Below are 13,213 nucleotides of genomic sequence, written 5' to 3'. Positions count from 1 at the left end.
TACAATAACTCCAGTGCTTTTCCCTCCCCACCACTAGAAATGGTGGATGATCGCTAATTTACCAGATTAAATGGTAAAACTTGTTTTATCTTGTACACTAGAAATCTGGGTTCGTAGTTTGATATTTTATCAGGAACTAAGATACAGAATAAGTAGCCATGAATAATTGAAATGACTAAAGCTGATCTAAGTTACTCTTTTTGCTATTTAATAGGCAACATGTTTATTGCAGTCTATTCATGTCTTTTTTTTCATGATATATGATGATTGTCATCTTTTCTGTCATTTACATGATGTATTGTTTAAAAACAAAATTAAAAAAAAACAAAAGAAAACCCAAACCAATCAAATCTCTACCCAGGCTGCTGCTTCTAAAAGAACCAGGTTTCTTACCTAAAACTCTTGAATTCAGTGCTATTGCAATGTTAGGGGTTCCCAGAGAGAGCTGAGTCCTGGGACCCAGGTTTAACATGGATTGCATTCAAACACCCCTGTTCTCCTCTGACTCCTACTTCTGACCTTCAGGCACCACTCACTAGCTATGGTAACATTTGGTTTTGGTTTCTGTCCTCAACTGACCTTTTAAGCAAATCTTGGAGGTTCATAGGTCATGAACTGTGCAATGGCTAGAGTTTTTCTTTCATCTAATTAGCTGGATTTCAGTCATTTAAGCTAAGTAAATTTTAGTTTTTAGATTCTTTAAAAAATAAAGGGCACAGCCAGTTTACTAACCAATAGCAGTAACAGAGTAGTTGATACATTTATTCAAACCTCTCGAGATGTATTGGGTACAATTTCTTGAATGAAATACATCAGAAAAGAACATGTATTGTGCTTAAACTCCAGATTTCTTTGTCCTGTTACTGTTGGGCTGTTTCCTCCCTGTTACTCCAGTGTCTAGAGGAACTACCTGTGTAGTACAGAAGATGTGTGGGACCATCTTAAAAACAACAGATGCCCCTGCCTCTCCTGGGCAATGGCTTTGAAAAGGTGCAGCATAAAACTAGTCTGTCAAGCAAGCTGAATCTGAGCAGTGGGGCCTATTTTTGACACCCCTGCTTTAAGCTTTCATCACAGTTTACATTTATCTTTCAGCATGAAAGCAATGTGTATCAGATGCCTTAAAACAAGGAAATATTAAACCCAGACATTTATTTTGCAGCATTAAATAGTAGGCTGAAATCTGATAGTAGTTTTACCTTGACCAAAAATAATGTATATGATATGAAACTTGGAGTAACTCGTTCTTTTATTTCCCTATCCCTGTCCCCCAAATAACAATAGCAGGTTGGGTGGTTTATTCTTTCCTCTGTGGCTGTGTGATGCATGGTTGGTTAATCCTAGAGGAATTAGAATAGAAGTAGTGCTGTTCTGTACTTTTCCCTTATGTCTAGTAGAAACTGCACAGTGTTCCCTGAGAATAAGGTTACTAGCACGCTCAGCTGCTCTTGAGTCCCAGACATTGTTTACTTTACACTAAATCCTGCTTCCCAGAACTAGTAAAAGGCCAGCTTTATACATGCACATGTATATAGGAGCGGATGTAGTTCACCACAGCATAAACAAATTCAGTGTTTGGTCCTGAGGTAAATCTGGTGTACGTTGCATCTAGACCAGGAATCTTCTTTATAATCTAGATCGGAGTGGGCAAACTTTTTGGCCCAAGGGCAATATCTTGATATGGAAATTGTATGGCGGGCCATGAATGCTCCCAAAATCAGGGGTTGGGGTGTGGGAGAGGGTGAGGGCTGTGAATGGGGGTGCAGGCTCTGGGGTGGGACCAGAAATGAGGAGTTCAGGGTGCAGGAGGGGGCTCTGGGCTGGGCAGGGGGTTGATGTGCGCGGGTGGGGAGGGTTTAGGGCTCCAGCAGGGGGTAAGGGCTCTGGGCTGGGGATGAGGGGTTGGGGATGCAGGAGGGGGCTCCGGGCTGGGACCAAGGGGTTCGGAGAGCAGGAGGGGGATCAGGGTTGGTTCAGGGGGTTGGAGTGCAGGAGGGGGTCAGGGGTCCAGGCTCTGGGCAGCGCTTACCTCAAGCTGCTCCCAGAAGCAGCGGCATGTTCCCCTTCTGGCTCCTATGCAGAGGTGCAGCCAGGCGGCTCTGTGCGCTGCCCTGTCCACAGGCACCGCCCCTGCAGCTCCCATTTGTTGTGGTTCCTGGCCAATGGGAGCTACGGGGATGGCACTTAGGGCGGGGGCAGCAGGCAGAGCCACATGGGGGACATGCCACTGCTTCTGGGAGTGGCACGGGGTGGGGCAAACCCCCAACCCCACTCCCTGGCTGGAACAAGGCAAGTCCTGGACCCCACTCCCTGGCAGGAGCTCAAGGGCTGGATGTGGCCCCTGGGCCATTGTTTTCCCAGCCCTGTTGTAGACTGACAATCCAGGGTATGGCTGCGATTACTTCTGCATGTGAAGGGCTTTGCTGAAATTCTGACTATTGATGTTCATGTAGGATATGTTTGTGCAAGCCTTCTTCATGCAAGTAGTTCTGTTGGAGTCAGTGATATAAGTGCACATTAGCCTAAGGAAGGATTGTACAGTCAGGCCCAGGCAGTCTAGTACATTCAGGGTTGCAGTTCTTGAACACAATCAAGCTATGGGTGAGTGGAGTATATTTGTAAATTTAACTCCATTTAGGATTTCAGCTGTTATCTGTAACCAATATTGGTATTTCTTTGACTCTTGATGGTTAAAATCAAAAACAGATGCATCTCCGGAAAAGAAACAGGGATTGGAAAAACATCAATTTCCACAGAAACTTATACAAGGTGTATTTGCAAGTAATTTGCTTGGCTCACATGATATCAGTTGTTCTATAAAAATAAATCCCATATGAGATTATGGAAGTATTTTTTCTCCATTACTAATGGAAAGGGTTTGATCTTGGACTATAGGGAAACTCCAGACTTTGTGAGTTTGTCTCTTTAAACAATCTGTGCTGTTTCTATGTACAGCCCTTAATACGAGGACTTCAGACTAAAAGAACCTCAAAAGAGATTTCTGTTTTAGCTAGAATCCTAGCCTCTAAATTCTTCAGTGCAAGAGACATTAAACCTATGTGTAATATAAATAATCCATACATAGTTATAATTATACATAGTTATATAGCTAAAGAAAGGTTTGTTTCATAAACGAAAAAAATGAAATCTATAAGCCAAGCTAATAGCAATGTTACTCTCTGTAAATGTTCATAGATTTAAGATTAGACCAGCTCCATCTGGCAGGCAGGCTGATGGTTTTTGAATTTAGCACTGATGTCTCTCTCTATTGCTGTCGGGTCTCTTGTTAACACTTCATTAATGAAGCTGCTGTGATTTTAGTAATACATTTAAATGGCCAGTGATCTGTGCTGGGAAACAGTTCACCTCACGGGAAACTACAGCACTGAGGAACAAGAAAGATTAAATATAACATGGAATGAAGGGTTCTCAGTGGCTCATCTGTGTGCAGCCAAGTTAGTTAGATATACATTTACTTGAAGGTTTAATACCTGCTTAGCAGGCCAAGCTAATTTCCTTGCACTGAACGTTTCAGGAACACAGTTGGGAAAGATTTTATTTCCTTTCCCAAAGCTGCAATAGAATATTGTTTCTTTAACAAAATAAGCACCCAGAAAATCAATATTCAAAACAAGTAGCTGAGTCATGGCCTTTCTTTCTCACGATTAATTATTTGAAAATGAATTTCACATCCATGATCTATCTATTCCTGCTGTTCATAACAACAAACTGGTTAGGCGTTGTGTGAATAGTTCTCTCAGTATTTAGAATGTTGCCAGTTCCTGTGCAAATGGAACAGCTGTTGTGTATTCCCAGTGTTCTGAATACAAAAGGAGAAAGTGTGCATGGACAAGAACAGGTTTAATATTCCATCCACTTTGATGGAGGAAACGAGAGGAGACTATACACGTTTTTAAAGCAGAGCTGGAATGTTACAGCTGGTGCTACTTGTACCTGATCAGGAAATTTAATTAGCTAGATTCTCTTGTGCTCCAGCCCTTCCTGCTGCTGGCTGCAAATACCCAACAGAGAATCCACCTGGTAGATGGGAATTCTGCAGTGGTATAAAGCCAGCAGATCCAACTCCTGCTCCAACCATCACCACTCCCAAAGTAGGAACCAAGGTCAGAATAGAGCTCAGCTCTGCTTTGACATAAGGTCCCCTAGGGACTAGCCCTACAGTGGCACCTGATCCTGCAGTGCATAGAGCTTGGCATAGGGGAGAATGAAGCCCCAGTAATACATTTATATTTATCTCTGACATCAACATCTCTGAAAATTAGGCCTATAGCATTTTAAGTTGAGAACCCAAAATTAATGGGCACTTGTAAAAATGCAGTTTCTAACCTCTGTGCCTCATTGTCCCCGTGTGTGAAAGGAGGCAGAACTTTACCTCTCCTCATGGGGTCAAGGGAGGATTTAATCTTTGCAAAATGCTTTGTGAGTCAAATGTCTTGGATGGAAAGCTCTATACAAGTGTCATGTTATTACCATGTACCTTGTTCTTCTGAGTGACAAGAAGAAAGCTATAGAAAGTAAGCCATCATTTTTATGAATTGGAGCCCTCCCACTACTTTTTCAGTGCTTTGCAATTTTTGTGCCCCCCTTGAAATATTTATTTTAAAATCACAGCTGTCATGAGTGATTCCCAGCCCACACCTCTTTTTTTTTTTTTTTTGAGCATTATAGTTTCTGAAACATTGCATGTACTTGAGGTGCATCTCTTCAGTTTGTTGCAAAGGGCTTATACAATATAAGATTAATTTACAAAGCATTTGTACATTTTGAAAAATAATTTCTTTGGGAGGAAGCAAAACCTTCCCGTCCAACGGAAAATGAGCTATTTCAGTTTGCCTGGGAGTGTGTGTTGTTTTTATCCCCCCATGTGCATTGTCTCTCTAGATGTCAGTTTGCATTTCTTCACTTTTTCACCAGTGTCACTAGTTGTGGCTGTGGTCTTGAATACCTAACCAATGCTGCTGCTGCTCTGAACAAATATTGAAATGATGAAAGCAGTTGAATTTACCCATCTGAGCTGTGTAGTTTACAGATTCATCTCTTTCTTTCTGTCAGGAGTAGGTAAAAATCATGCAGTTGAAAAGGTGAAAAGAAATTGCCTCTTCTACTAAAAAATACAAATGGTTTGTAAATTAACCTTATCAACCATTTGTATAAGTCCTTTTCAATCTTAAAAAATAGAAGAGGCAATTTCTTTTCACCTTTTTGACTGCATGATTTTTATTAAAATCTTGGGCATGTGGATCTCTCCTACCATTAATTTTGAATTTTAAGGAAAGTTTCAACTCTCTAGATGGGTTACCAGTATCTGCTGATTTTCATAAAGTTATGCAAAAATTATCTGTGGCTCCCGAAGGTTTTAACCTCACACAAGATAGCTGCAATCATCAGAGGAAGATCAGCCTATTGTAAAAGTCCATCCCCAGTAAAATCTCCAGCTTTGTGGCTATAAGTGACAGAGCAGGTCAGGGTCAGGTTATGTAAATTAGCTCTCCATCTGCCATTCTTTTAACTCCTGATCTTCCAAGTAGTCATATCCATGTGGAGTTCTGTCTGCTCCCACATGGAGTCCAATTAACTTCAGTGCAACTGTCTCTGAGGCCTGATCTATACTACAGCGTTGGGTTGATGCAAGGCAGCTTACATTGACCTAACTCTGTGAACATCTACACTAAAATGTTGCTCCTGCCGATGTAACTTGCCTGCTACACCGACTTAATAACTCCACCTCTGTGAGAGACATAGTGCTTAGATTGACGTAGATAGGTCGACACACTGTCAATACAGACGCTCTGTTACTTACCTCAACTTTAGTGGCCTCCACGAGGTGTCCCACAGTGCTCCATCGCAACAATTCTGGTCACCGTTTTGAATTGTGCTGCCCAGCAGCTAGGCACGCAAGTATATGCCCCTCCCCATTAAAGCCCTGCAAATTTTGAAATTCCATTTCCTGTTTGCTCAGCGTGGAGAGGTCACTTAGCAACTACCCAGCTAACCAGGCCACCTTCGCGCAGCAGACATGCTCCAGGCGATGATGGATGTCTTAAGTCTATGCGGAAGAAGAGGCTGTGTAGGCAGAGCTCCAGTCTGGCTTAGAAACATCGATATCTACAACCAGCTCTTTTGGATGTGAAGGAGAAGGGCTACAAGAAGGACCCGCAGCGGTGCCGCGTGAAAGCCAAAGAGCTGCGGCAGGCATAGCAGAAGGCCAGGGAGGCTAACAGTCACTCAGGTGTAGAGCCACAGACATGCTGCTTTTACAAAGAGTTATAAGCCATCCTCGGTGGAGACCCCACCATCACCCCTAAGAGCCCTGTGGATACTTCGGGGAAGCCTGAGTCATAGGCCCCTGCCGCGAACAGTGACGAGGAGAACTATGAGGGACAGACGACCGGGGAATCCAGTGGAGCAGGAAGCCAGGACTTGTTTTTGACTCCTGCACAGTCCAGCCAGTCCTTACAGTCAGTCCAGCATAGGCAAGCCTGATGCAGGGGAAGGAACCTCTGATAAGTACATAGTTTGCTTTGATATTGCAGGGACGCATGTACTTATGTTAAAAGAGGTAGTGAAACTACCAGTAGAGGTAGAATTACTATTTGCTTTGCATTCCCCCAAACAGTTAGGCAGAGGGGCCCTGCGGAACAGTTTATGTGCACCGAGATGTCCCGTGAATCCTCCATAGAGATCTTGAGGAAACTTTCCTGGGTAGTCTGCAGTCCTCCACTGAAGTTTTCTGGGCAGGGCTGCCTTATTTCTCAAACTGCGGTAGGACACTTTCCCACACCACTCAGTGATTACTATCAGCATGCAGCCCTGGTCTGCAGCTGGGCACCTTCAGGAGCTCTTCTCTTTCAGCTTCCATTGCTCTCAGGAGTGAGATACCAGCTACAGTCACTACCGCCTGTGGAAAACAATGCCAGTGGTCAGTTCAGTTGCCCTATCTGCATATGCTCATGCAAGTTTCCACACAGCTATTGCCACTCACTTCTCCATTGTCAGTGCAGCTCACATTTTGGTGTTACTGTGCTGGACGGCTGGGGCAAGCGCCATACACACATATCCAGGAATGTGGCCTTGCACATCTGAAGTTCTGCAACCCCTGCTCATCCTCCCAAACCAGCATGACATTGCAATCCTGCCAGTCAGCGGTTTGTTGGGCCCAGAACAAGCACTCCATCATCTGCAGCTGCTCCATGAATGCCGCCAACAACCCTGAATTGTTTCTTTCTATGTCCCATGGCAATCTAGCCTCTAAGGAATTGTCATATTCTCACAGCTCCTCCGGCAGCTCTGCAAATACTGCAGGATCAGGCACCCAGTGCTTGCCACATTCATAACAATAGCAGAGAGCTGTGCTGGATCCATGCGTCTCACACAAATGGCAGCCACGCAGGTTTGCTGTCTAAGTATCCTCTAAGCTGCACGGCAACCTATGAAGTGCCGCTCAGGGCTGCAGTGGGGAGAGATGCCTCTCCCCCAGACCTGCCACAGTGTGGAGAGGCACCCCTCCCCTGGCCCCAACCCAGCCCCAGTACAGACCTGCCGCAGCCAGGAGAGAGGCACCCGGGCCACAACCCAGTCCCGGACCTGCCGTGGCTGGAGGAGAGGTTCCCCAACCTAGTCCCGGCCCAGACCTGTTGCAGCTGGGGGAGAGATGCCTATCCCGTGGCCCCAGCCCCAGAGCGGCTGCAGTGCAGGAGCGGCGCCTCCAGCCCAGGTGCTCCTGTGGAGAGAGACCTGGGGGGAGTTCTCTGTCCCTGCTGTAGCCCTGGGGCAGCCTGCATCCCAAACCCCCACCCCAGAGCCAGCACCCCTAGCCAGAGTCCTCACCCTCGGTATCTCAACCCTCTGCCCCAGCCCTGAGTCCCCTCCTACGCCCTGAGCGCCCTCCTACACTCTGAACCCCTCAGCCTCACCCTTGCCACATGAATTTTGTTATGTACACCAATATGGAGGTGATGTGTCACACATCAATTTCATATTGGTGACATAACAAAATCTGTTCCGCATGTGCGTGGAAAAAATTAGACGGCACACGGTTTGCGGGGCTTTTGAAAAGAGGTGTGTGAAATATTATAGGATGCAGATAAAATTATGCGATAGAGAAATCATGTTCCCAGTCACCCCTGCACAACTCGTTTGCCCCCAGGAGGCATTGCAAACCTTTCCTAAAACATGCTGTGGCAAGTTGCACAGTGGGATAGCTACCTATAGTGCACTGCTCTCTGCATCAATACAAGTGCTACTGGTGAGGACACGCACCGCTGACACAAGGAACATAGTGTGGACACGCAAAAGCAATTTAATTATCGCAGTGGCTGTATGTCAACATAACTTAGGTTAACTTACTTTTGTAGTATGGGCTTGTCCTGAGACTGCTTCTGTAGCACTTTTCATGTAAGGATCTCAAGAATCTTTGCAAACACTTACACACCATAGTTCCCCTGTGGGGGAGCAGTGTTTGTTGCATCATTTTACATGAGAGTAAACTGAGAGGAAGTATGGTCTGGTGCAGGGGTGGGCAAACTTTTTAGCCCAGGGGCCACATCTGGGAATAAAAATTGTACGGCAGGCCATGAATGCTCACAAAATTGGGGTTAGGGTGTGGGAGGGGGTGAGGGCTCTGGGGTGGGGCCAGAAATGAGTTCAGGGTGCGGGAGGGGGCTTCAGGCTGGGGTGGGAGAGTGGAGTACGAGGGGGGGGGTGGGCTCTGGGCAGGGGTACGGGCTTTGGGGTGGGGCTGGGGATGTGAGCTTTGGGGTGCAGAAGGGTGCTTTGGACTGGAATTGAGTGGTTTGGACGGCGGGAGGGGGGCAGGGAGTTGGGGCATAGAGAGAGACTCCCAGTGGCGCTTACCTCAAGCGGCTCTCGGAAGCAGCAGCATGTCCCTTCTCCAGCTCCTATGCAGAGGTGCGTAGGAGCCGGAGCGGGGCCATGCCTGGTGTGGCCCCCGGCCCTGCTCCCTGGCCGGAGTGGGACCACACTGCAGCGTCTGGGAGCTGCATGGTGCCCCACCCCGGCTGGAGCCCCAGAGCGGAGCCTAGACTTCCTGCATGACCCTGGTCAAGTCACTTAGTCTCTCTGTACCTTACATTTCCAACTGTAAAATGGAGTGGTGCGGGGGAATAGCACTGCCCTACCTCCCAAGGGCTCAGAGAATAAATGTATTAAAGATTGTGAGATGCTCAGATCCAGTGGTAATGGGGGTTATGTGAGTACCTTAGATAGAGGGGTGCAAAGAGTGTGAATGACTTTCCCAAGGTCATACAATGAGCCAGTGACAGAGTTAGGCAGAGAAACAGAATCTCAGTTCTCAGTCCCTTTTCTCTAACCATTAGAGACATGTTTCCAATCCGTGTACATACATAGGATTGATGCGGGAGTACCTGAAAATGATCTTAAATAGTCTTCAGAGAGAGAGAGAGAGAGACAGAGACTGGTTTTCAGTAAGAATTTTTTATTTTTCATCATTTTAGCTGCCTGTCTCTGCTGTTGCTTCAGGCAGGCACTTGGAATGGTTCCAGTGGTTAACAAGAGTTTGCCATGGAGTTCATTCTTGCTGTTTTTAAATTAAGTAGAATAGCTTTTGTTTCTTCTAAATTTGGTTCCTGTAACATATTGCTGCCTAGGTCTCCTCGGCATCCCCACCTCCAGTCACTGGCATATACTGCAAGGCTTCCGCAGACACGCAGAGTATGTGTTCTGGTTAGAATTTCCAGCCTCAAGGGTTTTAGTGCTGGATAAACTCTGCCCTTGCTCAAAGCTCCTAGGCAGACAAAATGAGCTTTCGAAACAGCTCTGTCATGGACGGATGCAGGGAGGCACTCAACTGAATATTGAAACCATTTGCTAAAATATTAGTTTTTCAGATAGTTAAAATAAATTGAAATTAGCTATTATGTACATAAGATTTCTAGCCCTGTGCTTATGAACTAGAATGAAATCCTAAGAGAACAAATATCATGAAACATAAAGATCATGGCTCATTGCTCCTGTCAGCATGCTGTTCATACTGTGTGCTTGTTGGGCCAGGAAGAACAGTCTGTCATGCTCAATTTTCCTCTTTCCTTTGAGTTGCTCCTCAGGTCAGTAAGTCCTCAGGCTTTATTCTCCACTCTGTGACACCAGCTTGACAGTGGTGTAACTCCAATGCGTCAGAATGGTGTAACAGTCAGGAATTGGCCCCTCCACTTTTATGCTCTGTCCCAGCTGGATCCATTTGTATACATGTTTCTGAAAATGTCTTGGCAGCAGTTGCCCCTCTGTTTTGAGATGTAGGCCAATATACATGTGTTTGGCAGTTAATTAGGAGTTTCTTCAAAGAGACTCTTTGAAGTGAAATGTAGTTTCCTAAGGGAAACTGAAATAAAACTTGTTAATTATGTACAAATGGATCCAATTTGGATGGAGCATAAAAATGGAGGACTTGCTTCCTGACTCCGTTTACACCAGTTTGATGCTGTTGTAAGGCAGTGGAGTGAGTTACGCCAGCTTGACAACCGTGTTACAGAATCAGACCTGGGGACTGCAAGTTTAGTTGGCCAATCAAAGAAGCAGCGCCAAGAAAAGATGGGACGATTATGATGGGCAGTAGCCAAGGCATACTGACTGTGTATTGTGCTTTTGTCAGCAATTGTGGATTTTCAGGGCCTTGCAGGTCTGGTTCGTGTTTGGATCAGAAACTGATGATCCGGAGACAGACTATTTTCTTCATGTAATTTGTTTATTTACAAATACAGTAGCACTGTTTTCTGAAGCAGGGATGGTAAGGAATGACACAAGTGTAACCCCCTTTGGTGGAAATCTTTGGCCCAGCACCTCTGCCCAGTTGTCTCTTCCAGGGACACAAACAGACCCACCAGCTAAAACTGTCTGTTTGTAGCTTAATACACAGCCTCTCTCCAGCTTCTGCTGACTCATTTCAGCTGCTTCAACATACATGTAAGCAGCCACTAGCCCTTGCTGTGGAATGACTGGCTGGCAGAGCATGGACAGTTAGCCTCACAGTACCCCCTTGAGGTAACCTGCTTGTATCCATTCTTTCTATAGTGTTCCGCCAACCCCCACCCCACCTCAGACATCCTTAATGACAGGCGAGTACAATATATAAGTATACAACTCCTTTTAGAAAAGATTACTCCCATTTTTCAAAAACACAAGAGGTAAATACTATACACACTTACGGATTCTTTCTATCTCATTATATTTCAGCTGCCAAACTATTCTCACCGTTCCTTCCTTCTGCACATCTCCGTCCCAAACTAGAGCATGGAATGGAAAAGGAGAATTACTAGCAAAGTACAGTACTGTCTTCTAAGCAGGATATGTTACAATTATTAAGTTGACTACATCTGATTTACTCTAGAGTAATTGTTTCTCAGAGGAATTCTCTTCGATGTATCAAGGCTGACCACTGTTGAGCATGAGGAAAAGCTGTTACCTCATATAACACAGTGAGAGATTGCCAGACAAACTGACACTGAGGTGTAGCTGACCTTAAAACATTCAGTAGCCAAATATCAAGGATGTAATCAGTAACTCTTTACTTCTGATTACAGGAACTCCCCATGGTGTTAGAAGAGTCTCTCTTCGCCTCCTCTTGTCAAATTGCAGAGCTGGCAATGTTCAACTTTATTAACAGGTCTTTTGAACAAGATTAATTGGGTCCTTAAGAAGTTCAGCTTCTTCTGAGATTTCACGTTTGTTTAGAGCCACATGCATCTGCATTTACAGCTGTCTACCTGCAATGCTTGATTATTAGACAATATTGTGAAGTCAGTATGAATAGGTTTCCCCAGAGTCTCTTTCTTGATACATATTTGCAGTTTTCTGTACTAGGCTGCTATCTAAAGCCCATTTCCCTCCTCCACTGTAAGTACTCTCTCTGCTCTTCTGTCCAATTGTATCATAACATTTCTTTCCTGTGTACATGTGCAAATAGCCACTGAGTATTGCAAATCTGTTAGTGAACTGCTGCTTTGCTAGCGATATGGTTACTCCAGAGAGTTCTCAAGCCTGTTCTGCAAATGAGCCAGCCTGCTTCCCTAGTCTGATGTTTTTGTGTTTGCATGCTTTCTAATCCGGTGCTAAGGTGAAATATTCTTCACGGTTTGTCAAACAAGATTATGGAGTTGACTGTAAAACTATGGAAATGACTCGTCTCAGCATTTTTTTTCGTATTAGGAGTGATCTGGGATGAAAGTGAAAATGTCAGATCTGTCATAAATAATGTAGAAATGACAGCCCGGCAGAGAGAGCTGCAGTCTTGCAGACCTTTTTTCTATCTGCTGCTATTGAAAAGAAATAAGTCTTGGATGGCCAGATCTCCAACTGATGCAAACCTACACAGTTCCCTTGACTTCAGTGGAGCTACATCTGTTTACAGCAGCCAAGGATCTGGTCCAGAATGTCTAAATTACTGTGTCAATTTGGATGAAGTATATCCCCTTACACTGAGCCAGATTGCTTAGTTAGGAGTTGAACTGCAGAGTTCTTAGTTCAGTATTGGGCTCTATACATATACTTTATTGATCCTGTGAAAGTGTATTTAATACAGTAGTAAATAATTTCCAAACCTCATAGCAGCAACAAAGTATCCAGAGTGCAATTAAACTGGTAATTTTCTGCTCGTTGCCTTTATTTTTGTCAGGAAAAACACCTTTCAGGATTTAATGTCACACAAAGAAGATTGTGGTTTGATGGGCCAGCAGTAAAATATTAAATCCCTGAGAATTCTTGATGCACAGAATATATAATGCAGCCAATAAGCAATCTTATCAGTCACACTTGATGAGAGCAGTGTGCTGTGCTGATAATTCCAAAATTTGATTTCATGGGGACACTCAGGCATCAGAGTGGTAGTGGGAAAGAGAATGAAAATGTATACAAAGGAGTCAGGAGCCCCATAAACCTGAGCACAATGGCAGCACTGCCAAATAAGTATGAGTGCTGGGAGCGATTTGAAGGGTAATGGGAATCTAATGAAGAGCAAACATCAGGGTTGTTTGTTTTTGTTTTTAGGAGGAGAGTCCTATTGGGGAAAACCTTTTAAAGATGAGTTCAAGCCAAATCTGTCCCACACTGGACGTGGTATTCTTAGCATGGCCAATTCAGGACCCAACAGCAACAAATCACAATTGTAAGTGATCGCTTGCTATTCTATAAGGGGTTGTCTTATAGAGTTAAGAAAATACAT

General features: G+C 44.7%; 1 protein-coding gene across 2 annotated transcripts in view; it reads left to right on the top strand.

The window, feature by feature from the left end:
* Window positions 1–13,213, top strand: part of PPIL2 (peptidylprolyl isomerase like 2) — a 120,888-nt gene that overhangs the window by 85,514 nt on the left and 22,161 nt on the right. For both annotated transcript variants that reach the window (XM_050924238.1, XM_050924239.1), the window contains one exon: window positions 13,039–13,156. In XM_050924238.1, coding sequence (XP_050780195.1) covers window positions 13,039–13,156 — 118 coding nt within the window. The remainder of the gene's footprint in view (window positions 1–13,038; window positions 13,157–13,213) is intronic.

This window comes from Gopherus flavomarginatus, chromosome 15, assembly GCF_025201925.1.
Source record: "Gopherus flavomarginatus isolate rGopFla2 chromosome 15, rGopFla2.mat.asm, whole genome shotgun sequence".
Taxonomy (NCBI): domain Eukaryota; kingdom Metazoa; phylum Chordata; order Testudines; family Testudinidae; genus Gopherus; species Gopherus flavomarginatus.
The sequence above is the reverse complement of the archived record's forward strand: the minus strand, read 5'-3'. Positions and strand labels throughout refer to the sequence as shown.